The following is a 12768-nucleotide window of genomic DNA, read 5'->3' on the forward strand; positions in this document are numbered from 1 at the left end:
GCTTTAAGCACACTGTAGAAACGAGCCAGGCTGAAGCGAGCTGCAGTGTTCGCCGTCCTGCGTGCAATCTGTCGCATCTGTGTCGTGTCTTCTTGCCGGCCTCCTGTCGGCAAACAGGTAGCAGATGATGCACCACACACTGTGCTCTGGAGAGATCTGGGCACCGCTGCTGCTGCGAAAGGGTCTCAGTGCACAGGAGCCTGTGAGCAGAAGAAGAACAGCCGTGAGCGACTCTCACTGACTTACAAGCAGAAACATATTCAGAGCAGACGAGAGCCTGAGCTCTGGGCTCACAGGGATTCCTGGAAACTTGGCTATGTTTATATGAACATCTACGTTCCCCTCTCTCCGACAGAAGATGGGAAGAAACTATAAACTTTTTTTAAACAAAATTTTGCACATTAAATGAAAATTAAATGAGCATGGCCTGATGTTTGGACTTACTTGTATACAGTCTCACTATTTGCTTTGCATCACTTTGAAGAGTATTTAAAAGTAGAATGGGAGGCAGAGCCTTCAGTTTTCAGGCCCCTCTTCTGTGGAACCAGCTTCCAGTTTGGATTCAGGAGACAGACACTATCTCTACTTTCAAGATTAGGCTTCAAACTTTCCTTTTTGCTAAAGCATATAGTTAGGGCTGGACCAGGTGACCCTGAATCCTCCCTTAGTTATGCTGCAATAGACGTAGGCTGCCGGGGATTCCCATGATGCATTGAGTTTTTCCTTTCCAGTCACCTTTCTCACTCACTATGTATTAACAGACCTCTCTGCATTGAATCATATCTGTTATTAACCTCTGTCTCTCTTCCACAGCATGTCTTTATCCTGTCTTCCTTCTCTCACCCCAACCAATCACAGCAGATGGCCCCGCCCCTCCCTGAGCCTGGTTCTGCCGGAGGTTTCTTCCTGTTAAAAGGGAGTTTTTCCTTCCCACTGTCGCCAAAGTGCTGCTCATAGGGGGTCATATGATTGTTGGGCTTTTCTCTGTATCTATGAAGCGCCTTGAGGTGACTTTTGTTGTGATTTGGCGCTATATAAATAAAATTGAATTGAATTGAATTGAATTGAATTGAATTGAACTGAATTGAATTGAATTGAATTGAATTGAATTGAACTTTCATCTTGAACAGTTGGACTTTGTGACATCATCACTAAATGATGTTGTTTTGAATCCAAGCAACACTTTCATGCTCCTGCTGAGGACATGATGATAAAATGTAACAACTTACTTCATTTTGTTGCATTTTATAAGTTGTTAGGTTTGGTTTACTTATTGGACTCAAACCATTACCAAGGAGGAAGTATGCAGCTGCACTGAAGGAGAGGATGATGAGGAAGATGGTGCCTACACCCAGGTCTCCCACGGCGCAGGCATTTGGACAAGCACAGAGGCTCTCCACCCAGATCTGCAGGGGCTCCCTGCTGCTCAGGCTCTGCTCTCGGTTGACAGACGTGGACTGATTTGGATTACAGTGGTAATGCACGACTGTCATTGGGACCTTGTTGTGAGCTGAGGCAGAAGCTGAGGCAGAAGAAGAAGAAGAAGAAGAGGAGGAGGAGGTTGGCTGTTTGGCAGCACAGTAACAAACGTCTGCATATGTTGGATTAGTGTGTTAGTGAGGCTCACCAAAGTAGGAGACAGACAGCAGCTTGAGTGTGTCGTTGTAGTAGAACTCGTTCCCTTCATGGTTTCCATAGTTGATATACCGGCTGATGTGTCCGAGCCTGTGATCCCTGTTCACAGAGACAGCACAGGGAGTGAGGCGACTGTACATTTGTAAAGCAGAAAAACTGGGATTGTTTTCTTCTAGTGATAAAATAATCTCAAATTCTCTGTTTTAAAAGCATATTTAATAAAATGAATGTTTTCAGGGTCACAGTTTTAGACTCTGAGCATCCTCACTCTCTTTGCTGGTGTTTTGTTTAAGTACGAATTCAGTTGGAGGAGTTTAAACGTGTCGTGCATGAATTATGATTTTAAAACTTCATTTTTTTAAACATGTACTTTTCAAAGAGTTTACTACATGTTGGACACTGATGTGTATGGAGTGACACATCAGTGTCCAATGTAGTGGTAGCGCTGCAGAGATGATATCTCTCGACCAGAGAACGCGTTACTGCCCTTTTTTCAAGTAACGAGTAAAGTAAGGGATTACTATTGCAAAAACAGTAATTAGATTACCGTTACTTTCCCGTAGGAACGCTGCGTTACTGCGTTACTAAAACCGTGATTTTTTTGCGAGAACGTCTCATGACAGTGACGTAAGCGAGTGCGACGTTCGTGACAACAGCTGTGTGCAGATCAACAATGGATCATATATCGAGTGCAGAGAGAGTATGAGCGTGCAGCGTTTAAAGCGTGGAAGTACTGACCTTACTTTGAGTTTGATTCCATAAAAAGTGACAAAAACATTAGTGTCCGTTGTGCGTGGGAAGAAAACTTCTTTTTACAGCGAAAAAACCCCTAAACTTCCAAACAAGCACCGAGTAGCTACGACGTAATGAGAAACTCACAGAGAAACTCGCGGATTCTTCCACTGACCGCAGCACACCTGCACCAGGGTAAACCTCCGCCTACCCCACTCCTGCTTTACAGGTGAAAATAGAGCAACAGGACCGCTAGTCTTTGACTTTATTTATTTTCTGCTGTGTTTTACTTGCATCTATTTGAAAGACTGAGTGTAAACACACAAAATATTTTATTTTATGTGCTGGAATGTGCAGAAAATAGGTTTAAATGTTAAACTAATTTCTTCCAGTCAGTGAATGTTGCATATAATTAAATTTTTGTTTGATGCATAAAGTTAAAAGATTAAAACTATTATGTAGATGTGTATGATTATGTAGAAAAAGTAGAATTGGGCTGAAAGATCTATCACTTTATCACCTATTCAGGTTGTAAATCGTGTTTTTAAAAAGTAACTAAGTAATTACTTTTGAAAATAAGTAATCAGTAAAGTAACGGGATTACTTTTTGGGGGAAGTAATCAGTAATTAGTTACTGATTACTTTTTTCAAGTAACTTGACCAACACTGCTCACGACTGGCCGGGAACTCGACTGTGGGGAGAGGGAGGTCTGGGCCTCTCTGCTTAGGCTGCTGCCCTGCAACCTGCTCTGGATACGAGGAAGAAGACGAAGGGAGGTTTCACTGTGGTTTTCATTCTTTCTTAGTGTTTGCAAAGATTTTACCATTTTTAGGTACTAACTTTAACTGCTTGTCATATAACATGTTAGTGAGTAAAGTAAAGAGCTACTTTCACCTCTCATTGTTAGTACTTTGAGCTACTGCACTTTACAACTTTACACAACACTCACAGCAATCGACTGAAAGACTTCAACCTGACAACATTTATTTATAACCCACTTACCTTCATCACAAATGACCAAATGTCACTTTAGAGGATTTAGAGGAAACAGGTTGTTTACATGATCAGATGGAGACTTTTGTGAATTCAGTAAAAAAAGAAAATGACGCTGTCACATCAAACCCAAAGAGGCAACAATTAGTCTACAACTGCATGTTTTCAATGGCGAGAAAAACACATCCCATCAGAGCTGCAGGTTCAAAGGGGCTAAAATATAAAGAAACGAGGGGTGGTGAGAATTTTGCACAATATTGTACATTCATCCCCCGACTGAAGGAAAGAGATGACTTCTATAAGTAAATTCCTTTAACTGGGCTGGTTCTTCAGCCACGGGACGTTTTTACTCCCAAACACCAAGAACACACACAGCGCTGTGATCTCAGTCAGCAGCTGCACGGCCTCTCGAGTCACGACGGGGTGTAGATGTCAGGCAGGAGCGCTGGGGACACACTCCCCCAATATTTAGAACACATGCATTTACAACAGTCCTCAGTGAGGAACAGGAGGATGTGATGAGCAGTGTTTGGAGAGTTTAGCAAGGTTCTCTCAGCCAATAAAACACATTTACTATAGCTGAACGTGCACATTCATGAAGACGCGAGACAAGAGTCAGCTCAATGCGTAACCATCTCTGGAAGGATGAAAACACAAAACAGCACAACAGAGTCAAACATGTTTACAAAACAGGACAATCAGGATAAAATTACCTGAGAAACCTGCAGAGATTTTTTAAAGCAATCCAGAACAGAAACCTCACAGCAGTACTTTCCAGTTTATGTCAGCAAGTGCTCATTTTGTTTGAGCTTTAAAGACATCGATACTGATGTTGGAAAAGGTCAAGTGGTGCATCAACAACTAGAATGTGGGAAACTTGGTGTCTTACAGTTAAAATATCCCGTGCGAGACATGTGAGGCATCCTTGAGTGCTCCAGAGAAAACCTATGCTCACATTCACAAAGCAGGTCTACAAACTATGGAAGAAAGATGTTTAACATTTAATGTTTTTCTTAAAAAGTCTGAAAACTCAACAAGCTGTGAGCCACGGCCTTGTTTTTGTGTTTCCTTCAAAAATGAACTGCAGAGTGAAGGAAACGAAGTGTCTACAGTTCAACATTTCCTGGGATCGGATGCCAACACAGAGTACAAAGAGCCTTAATCAATGGTGGAAACACTGGAGTTTATCGAAATGTTCACCACAGGTTAAAACAGTCAGGTGTTCACAGCTCAGATTCACAGAGAGACGTGCTGAGGCGAATAGTCTCTACAGTTGGTGTGACATAAATCTACATGCTCGTTAGAGTAATGCGTCTGTTCTACCTGACAATGAGGCATGCTGCGACATCGGTGCAGTCACTTCCTGTGAAGTCATCCGGCAGGGAGAAATGCTGGCAGGGGCTGAAGGACAGGAGGACCTCTGCGTCCACACCGCCTGCTGCCACGGGCTTCAAACGACCCAGGAAGCCGTCTGCGTCTTCCATAGCCTTCAGGTTTATAACTCCGCTGCCGTTCTCCATGATGCATTTGCAGCTGTTGACTCTGAAGCAGCCTGCCTTCTTAGCAGATCTCCCGTGAGAGGAGGCAGTCGGGCGAAACAGGCCCAAACAAACAGATAGTGTGAGGAAGACGGCGTCAGGGACCATACCGGCAGTGTGAGCCGCAGCAGTGGACAGCGGCGAGTTATGTGCTGTGAGGCACCTCAAGTGTAGCTGACAGTATGGTGAGGGTAGGAAAGTAATTAGAGTAAAGGTGATTATCATTCCTCACATTCCTAAGCTCAGATTAATGCCCCTCATACACAGACAAGCCTGGTGTCCTCATGAAGAATCCCATCGTCACACATTAAAACCATTTATGTGCACAGTAGACCAGCACTGATACAACGTGTACTTTACAGGACCTGTGGAGGTGTCCTGGCTTCAGATTAGCACCAATTAGAACTATTACAGGTGCTAATTATTAATATTGTGGGCTCTTTGCAGTATAAAGCGTGATTTGGTTCTATATACGTACGATTTAACTGAATTAAACTGAACCTGTGAACAAGGTGGAGCTTCTACAGAGAGGTACAGTTTGGATCTGTCAATCACATCCAACAGATGCTGAGATCGATATGAAGAGCTCGTCTTCATGTTCCTCAAACCCTTCCCGAATAATGTTTTCAGTACAGCGGGGCGTGTTATCCTCCTGAAAGAGGCAGCTTGCAAAGGGAGCATCACTGCCATCGAGGGTTAGATAGTTGTTTAGATAAGCTGTACGTGTAAAGTCACATCAGCATGAACGACAGAACCCAAACTACATGAAGCAGGCGGTCCAGCAGCTGTATGTCATCATTTTTGCCTTTTGTATTAATTCTATACTTCAGTCTGATGAGTTGTTGATCGTCTTTTCAGATCTATTTAAATGTGTTTGTTTGTGGCAGAAATCATCATGTTGCCCTAAAAACACAAAGTTAAATGGTTGTATAACTTTAAATAGTTTAAGTTCATATATTGAGGCACTGTTTGCTGACTAATGGTTTACATGTTTGTCCCCAAACATCGTGTACCAGCTCCTGTTGTGAAAAACATGTCATTGGCTGCAGTGAGACTTCCAGCGTTGTGCCAGTTAACCCAGCACCACCACTGAGCTGCTGTTGGCAGACATGATCTGATATTAAGCAGATGTTGACTAAGTTGTTCGTAGTTGCCACAGTGCCTTTGAAATAAAGACTTCACAAACTCACAGCAGGAGTCATTCAGTATTTGGGATGTTACTGCCCTCTAGTGGTGTTTTTGGCTATACACAGGTCATTAGATTGATAAACACGAAATGTCCCTTTGAATTGCTGCTCAAATTAACTTCAGGTATCTCCTTTTAGAAGCCCCCCCCAAAAAAACACCCATTGGGTTCAAAAGTGAGATTTTTCCCCCATTTAAACAAGCCCACTATGCAAGTCCTTAGAAATCCTGTAAAGTTAGGATCAGAAAAAAGTGATTCGAGCTCCACAGCAGAGTTCAAATGAGGAGCAGAGCCTACTTTTATTTTTAAGAGGCTCCAGACAAAACATGATCCCTCTGACTGTAACAAAGACACTAAAGAGCAACGTTACTGTAACATAGAAACATGGTTCATGTATGTGTTTAAGTGTTTATGGAGAAACAACACAAACAGTACGTTCCACAGATTTTATTTAGTTACTAGAAAATGCCTCTAAGCTTTGACGGCATATTTGCGGACTGAGTAGAGGAGGTCTTTCTTCTGCTGTTTCTTGGTGCGCAGGCTCTCTTCGTGCTTGTTGAGCCGGCGACGCAGAGCTCTGGTCTTCTTGGGTCTCAGATCCAGGGGCTTGTACTTCTTGCCCTGCAAAAACAGTTTGTTTCAGTTAAAGCTAAAAAGCAGAAATCACAATCAAAAATCCATCTGCAAGCATGGATGTGTCACGTTTTAGAGAGCAAAGTGTTTTGTGTGAGGGTTCACTGCAAACACAAGAACTCAGCATGGCTGCATCCGGATGCATCAGAGCATCACACTGATTACACTAAAACCTTACAACATGTAACAGTGAACAAAGTGACACAGGAGAAGTTTCTAAATGTTATTCTGGCTCATGTCAGCTTTTATACCCTGTGCTTAAAACAAACAAACAAAGACCCACTATTACACACCTCTTCTATCTTAAAGCCTGGAATAAATGGGAAAAAGGCAGCAATCTTGTTGTTAATAACAGTGATTACTTGTTTTAGTCAAACGACCGATTAGCTGTTATGAATTTAATTGATGTTGGTGGAAACAAACTTTATTTTATCAAATTGAAGTAACAAAAACATTTAATGAACTTGTAATTCTTACTGGTACAAAGAGCAGGCTCATCACAGCCTTGTTTAGACTTCTTACTTGTTAATAGGGGTGGGGAAAAATGGATACTGTGTAGCATGGTGATATTTTGTTTGCTAATAATGTATGGATACAGGGACAGCAGAAATCGATATTTTGTTACAAAAAGGTTTTTGTGCTCTGACTTCAGAGCATGTTGATCCTTTTTCTGAGCAAGAATCCTGACATTCCTTCACTGTCCAAATGTGTTTAACTTGTTTTTGGCAGCAATAAACATGACAGTTTACTTATTTTAATTTAAGACATGTTTTATTTTAATTAAGTTTAAAACTTTTTTATTTAATGTAAAATTATATTTTGTTTTAATTTACTTTCAAATTCTTCAGTTGCTGAAGGGGCTGCATAGTTTTCATAAACTGCATAGTTCAGAATAGCTATAATTGTACCAGATGGTTGATTCAGTTAAGTTGGACTAGACTGTAATACAAACCGTTCAGTTTGTCAACAATCAAACTGAAATGAGAGAAAGACTGAGTGTGAGACTTTGATATTAGAGAAAATGAATATTGATAAAGTTTACCTTTATGTACAGAATCTGAATATCGCTAAATATTTTTAAAATTGCAATAATATCGTATCGTGAGTTGTATGGTGATTCCCACCTCTACTTGTTAATATCAAATACAGTCACAAGTAATTTTGGTAATCAGCTGCGATGCATCAGCAAGAACCGAAGGAGAAGAGTTTGAAGCAGGCAGATGTGTTTAACATGGGAACAGCTGGAGGGGCTCACCTTGTAGAACTTCCTCAGATTCTCCTTCTGTGTCTGGTTGATTACAGTCAGGACTCTGGCGATGGACTTGCGAACAACACGGCTGTGAAGAGTAAACAGCAAAGTCAGCCGTGCAACCACTTAGGAAAGTGTCCAAGACAAGAGCACATTAGCTGTTTTAACGTACTTTAAAAAACTGCAATGATTCTAACAAATGTCTTGTTGTGTATGTATTTCAGGTCAGGCAACAAAAACAGAGTGAACCACACATCAATATACAAACAAGCTTTTAAAATACTGGACCAAAGTCAATGTTAAAGCAAAAATGAAGACAAATCTGTGGGTCTTTAAACAATCATTTCTGGTAATATTGTTTCTTCATTTGTTCTTCTTAGCCTTTAAGTCATTGTTCATATTCACTCTCGGGTATTTCAGGCCTCCTAAACACATTAAAAGGGACACGGCCAACAAATCAGCCAGAGCTAAAAGTCTGAGCAGCCACATGTTACTCAAATGACTCAACATCCATGTAAACTTCTGTTAAACTATATGCAAGTTTCTTTAGATGGGGTTACCTATAGCAAAGAAATGTATCCCCAGGACAACTCAGTGTGTGCCAACTCTGAACTTGCTGACTTTAGGGTCATTACTTATTCAGTACTTCAAGTGTCAGCAGTGAGCCATGGAATCCAAACCTATTAGCCAGATTAACCCAGCAAAACAACAGCGAAACATTAAAACTGTGGTTGGGAAAGTATTTACTCAAGTGCTATCAGATGTTAAGTGACATCCCATGCATCCCTGACTACAAGTATCCATCTGACCAGTTAAGGGTCATCTGGGTTGGTTTGGTTCAGTAGGATTTATGTTCAGTACTCACATCTTGGAGAGTTTGGAAGCAGCTCCACCAGTAACCTTGGCCACTCGCAGCTGGGACAACTCATTTTTCAGGTCGTCGAGCTGCTTCAGCAGCTCCTCCTTCTTCTTGCCCCGCAGATCTCTTGCCTTGATTTTGGCCTGAATGACAGAAAACAAGCAAACACGTTGTAAGGAGAGCATGGGCATCTAACACGCCATCAGCTCGGCTAACACGCACAACGCAAGACTATCTAACATTATCATCCGTACGTTACACATTCGCATTACTGAGGGGAAATATTCAAGCTATTTGCTACCAGTATTAACAAGGATACGTTATTTGTACCAAATGCTTCGGTTCAACTACGCAGCAGCTACTTGTCGCTATTTTCTCCACTAGCTTCAGGTTAGCAACTCAGCTGAGCGGCGCTGGTCGGTATGAGCGCTCCGTAATAAATCATTTTATTCTGTTCTGGTAGCAGCCTGCCTGTCAACACACGCACTAACAAGTACCCAAGAAGCTTATGAACGCATATAGCACGAAACAGACGGGTTTCTGCGGCTCTTAAAGACCAAAATTTGGCAGTTAGTCGAAGAGTGAGAGTCCCCCACCATGTTCCTTTTCGCTGCTCCGTCGGAAAGGCCGGACGCACCGCGTGCTCACAAGAAGCCGTTTCCGGAGATTTTTTTCTTCGTCATTTCAGTTTCTCACCGTGCAAACAGCGCCACCGTGGCGCGGAGGACTGAACAACACACCCACCCACGCAGTGCAATCGCTTCCAGTGGAACACCCCCCGGAAGCTAAACAGGTACAAACAAATGAAAAGAGACACTTTTATATAACTTTGATATAATCACAGACCAAATGAAGCCGCTAAACAAAAAAAATACAACTGCATTGTTGTCATTTCCTGATCTCAGGACATGGGACGTGTGCAAAAAACGTTGTATATCAGAGTTATATCGCCACAGTGGTGTCAGAAGTGTGGGGAAAAATCAGGTAATGTTGATTTTCTAGCCAAATGTGCAGAATTTGAAACAAATGCTGGGCTGTAGGCAGGTGCTGTTTCTCAAACCCAACTAAACAGCCAAACTACTTCACACAGACAGCTCTAGACTACGTGATCCTTTAATTTACCTTTACGTTTATCTTTCTTGTTCACTGCTAGGAAAAAAACCCCTGACACATCGACCAAAACATATCAGCTTTCCCTGGTATAACTCCAAAACCATTATCTGCATGGTCATCAGGGGCACCTCCAGGCCTGTTTCATAAGGCTGGCCATATGGGGGCCACTAAAAATATTGGTGTCACACCAAAAACAGAATTTCCAGTTTTATTACACTCTTGTCAAATATAGGTTAGTTGAAAAATATGGCAAAAACGGGAGAAAGAATTATGAGCCTGGTTAATTTCCTATGAAAGTTGAAATCACTGAAAATGGATACATATGAAAACCAAATAATAATAAATAACAGTTAATGCTTCAGCTCATTGCAAGATCTTCCCCTCTCTCTTGTGCTTAAGTGTATTAGGATTGTTACAAACATAGGACAGTCTTGCTGGGGTCTGGATAATTTTAGATGACCAAAAATAGGCTCTGTGAATCCACCTTATTTTATAAATTGTGGACACAGACTTCTAATCTGTGTGGGTTTGCATTTTTCTTTTCCAATTTCCATTTTCTTTAAAGGGGAAACAAACAAGCAGAAAAAAACACTGAAGCTTTATAAGTTCAAGCCATCACTGCAGTTCCTCTAGGGCCCACTTCTGCTGCCGCTAAAAGTCAGACAGACCATGAAGTGTCCCATTTTTACAGCATTGGAAAGCCTTTGGATTAACACCCCCATAACACATAGTTTTCGTTTTTTCATAAATTGGTTATTGGAATACAGATATAACAGTTAGCAGCATGCTAACAACTGTAGCTGGTGGCACTCTACCAACTGAACTACACAGAACTGGAGATATTTTAATGGATTATCTGATGGATTTTATCTGGTCTGGTACGGATCAGCTCTTTCTCCAGTTTTGGTAAGGAAAGTTTTGTATTTCATTATCGTTTTACTTGTTTAGTGTTAATGTGTCTATAAAAAAATGGTGAGGCCTCATAATAATAATAATAAACCAATGGGTGATATCATGGTGGCCACAGTTTGCAACACATAAGAGTGTTTTATGATCTAAATAAAGTGGTCACAGCTGTTGAAAAGCCAATGTGAATAACCAGACCAACGCACAGCACCGGTTCCACCGACTTTCACACAACAAACTCTGTATCAGTGGTGCCTCCCAGAGTCACAGAATAAAACAGTCACAGAAACGTCACTGAGTCATTAAAAACAAAAGGCAGAAAAGCTCTTTGAGTGTTTAACACAGCAAAATCAACCAGGTTCAAAAGTGCATTCGTCATTTCTTTGATTCTCAGAGTATAAAAGCTGACGGAGCGTCCATAACCACGTCAGTCTGCTACCTGTAATAATAAAACATGATGGCAAATCTGCATTCAAAGATGTCCTCTTGCTTTCTCTATATACAAACAGATAAAACTTCAAATCACATGACCGACACTCAGGACACGACCCCGTTATGGACAGTGTGCCGAGCTGGGGCAGAAACATGTATGGGCTCAGCTCTATGGTAACCATAAATATAAACGGATCACTGTTGACATTCACTGATTTATAAAGTTTTCAATGCATACAGTATGTACAGATTTCTCTTTATAAACAGCCAAGTGGAATGTAGTTTGATTTACATCAGCAAAGGCAGGTGAAGGCAGAGCTTTTCATCATTTACAGAGCATTCACCTTTTTATCACATACAGCTGTGGTCAGTTTACAAATTTTCATTTTGGACTTCAGTGATTTCTTTCAGCCGTTCTTTTTCCAGGGTGGACTGCTTATACAGTGTGTATCTTTAACAACTTAAAAAAAACAAGAAGAAGAACTGGGTGTTATTTTGTATTGTTGGGTATTATTTTTTATTTTGAATGGTCTCCAAAGGGCTTCATGTCAAGTTTGCAGACGTCTATTTCGGAGCGGGGTCTTCTTTCTCGGTCAGCACTCTCTTGGTCCATGGCGATGTAAAACTCACTTCATTGTGGATGCTGTTATTAGCAGCTGTTAGCAGTTCATAGCAGACCTGACCCTCAGGTTGCTCCTGAACATCCTAACCATTGTGTCTCATTTCAGAATGACAGCTCGACTCTTCTTCCAGACATCGGTGAGGCGGTGAGACTCTGGAATAACTTGTACTTATGTACAATTGTTGAACTGATGATCTTGAAAAGTGTAGTTGTTTAGGAATGGGTCCAATGGACGTTCCCAACCTGTGTAAATTCACAGTTCTCCTTCTGCGACTTCCCACTGTTCTTAGTAATGGATGCTGCAGTGAGTGCTGTCAAACAAAAACGTTATGCTGACAGAGAGAAGCTAACAATTTTAGTCAATAACAATCGCCAACAGGAAGTGTGTTTGAGTGAGTGACTGTGTCCTTGTCAACATGTACGATGTTTCAGTGTTTACAAAGATTCAACCCTGGGAAAAAAACTAGTTCAAAGAAATACGAACCATAAATGACTTCACATTCATGTCCACGATGAATGCATGAAAACTTTGACCACAGTTGTATTATTTCAGTTGAATTTATATACAGCCTATATTTTTCACACTGGTGTTAAAGGAGAGAGAGAAAAGCAGCCGTAGAGATCAGAGTGTATCAAACAGCTTTCACTTCAGTCTTCTTTCCCGGGCTGCCTCTGACAATCAGAATGTGACTGCACCACACTGTGGCACATATTGGTATTACATCTTTAATCCACCACAGTACAGAGAGCAACTGCAGTTCAACATGCATGGAAGCTGCAGAAAGGTCAGCACTGCCATCGATTAGGAAAATGTTGGATTGTGATGATCATATTGGGCATTAATCACAGCCTTGATTTCTTTGATTGTT

The 12768-nt window shown here is 41.4% G+C and overlaps 2 protein-coding genes across 2 annotated transcripts; both read right to left on the reverse strand.

The window, feature by feature from the left end:
- Window positions 1-3: 3 nt before the first annotated feature.
- On the reverse strand, window positions 4-6394 carry LOC146507450 (uncharacterized). The gene is made up of 4 exons (XM_085180893.1): window positions 4685-6394; window positions 1628-1833; window positions 1292-1522; window positions 4-200 (listed from the first exon to the last, which is right to left on the reverse strand). Exons 1-4 carry the CDS (start codon window positions 5122-5124, stop codon window positions 4-6), a joined length of 1074 nt encoding a protein of 357 aa, XP_085037019.1. The 5' UTR covers window positions 5125-6394.
- A 123-nt stretch (window positions 6395-6517) lies between these two features.
- Window positions 6518-9538, reverse strand: rpl35 (ribosomal protein L35). The gene is made up of 4 exons (XM_085179506.1): window positions 9423-9538; window positions 8833-8969; window positions 7974-8055; window positions 6518-6706 (listed from the first exon to the last, which is right to left on the reverse strand). Exons 1-4 carry the CDS (start codon window positions 9423-9425, stop codon window positions 6557-6559), a joined length of 372 nt encoding a protein of 123 aa, XP_085035632.1. The 5' UTR covers window positions 9426-9538; the 3' UTR covers window positions 6518-6556.
- Between the last annotated feature and the right edge of the window lie 3230 nt (window positions 9539-12768).

The sequence above is a fragment of the Neolamprologus multifasciatus genome, chromosome 12 (genome assembly GCF_963576455.1).
Source record: "Neolamprologus multifasciatus chromosome 12, fNeoMul1.2, whole genome shotgun sequence".
Lineage (NCBI taxonomy): Eukaryota > Metazoa > Chordata > Actinopteri > Cichliformes > Cichlidae > Neolamprologus > Neolamprologus multifasciatus.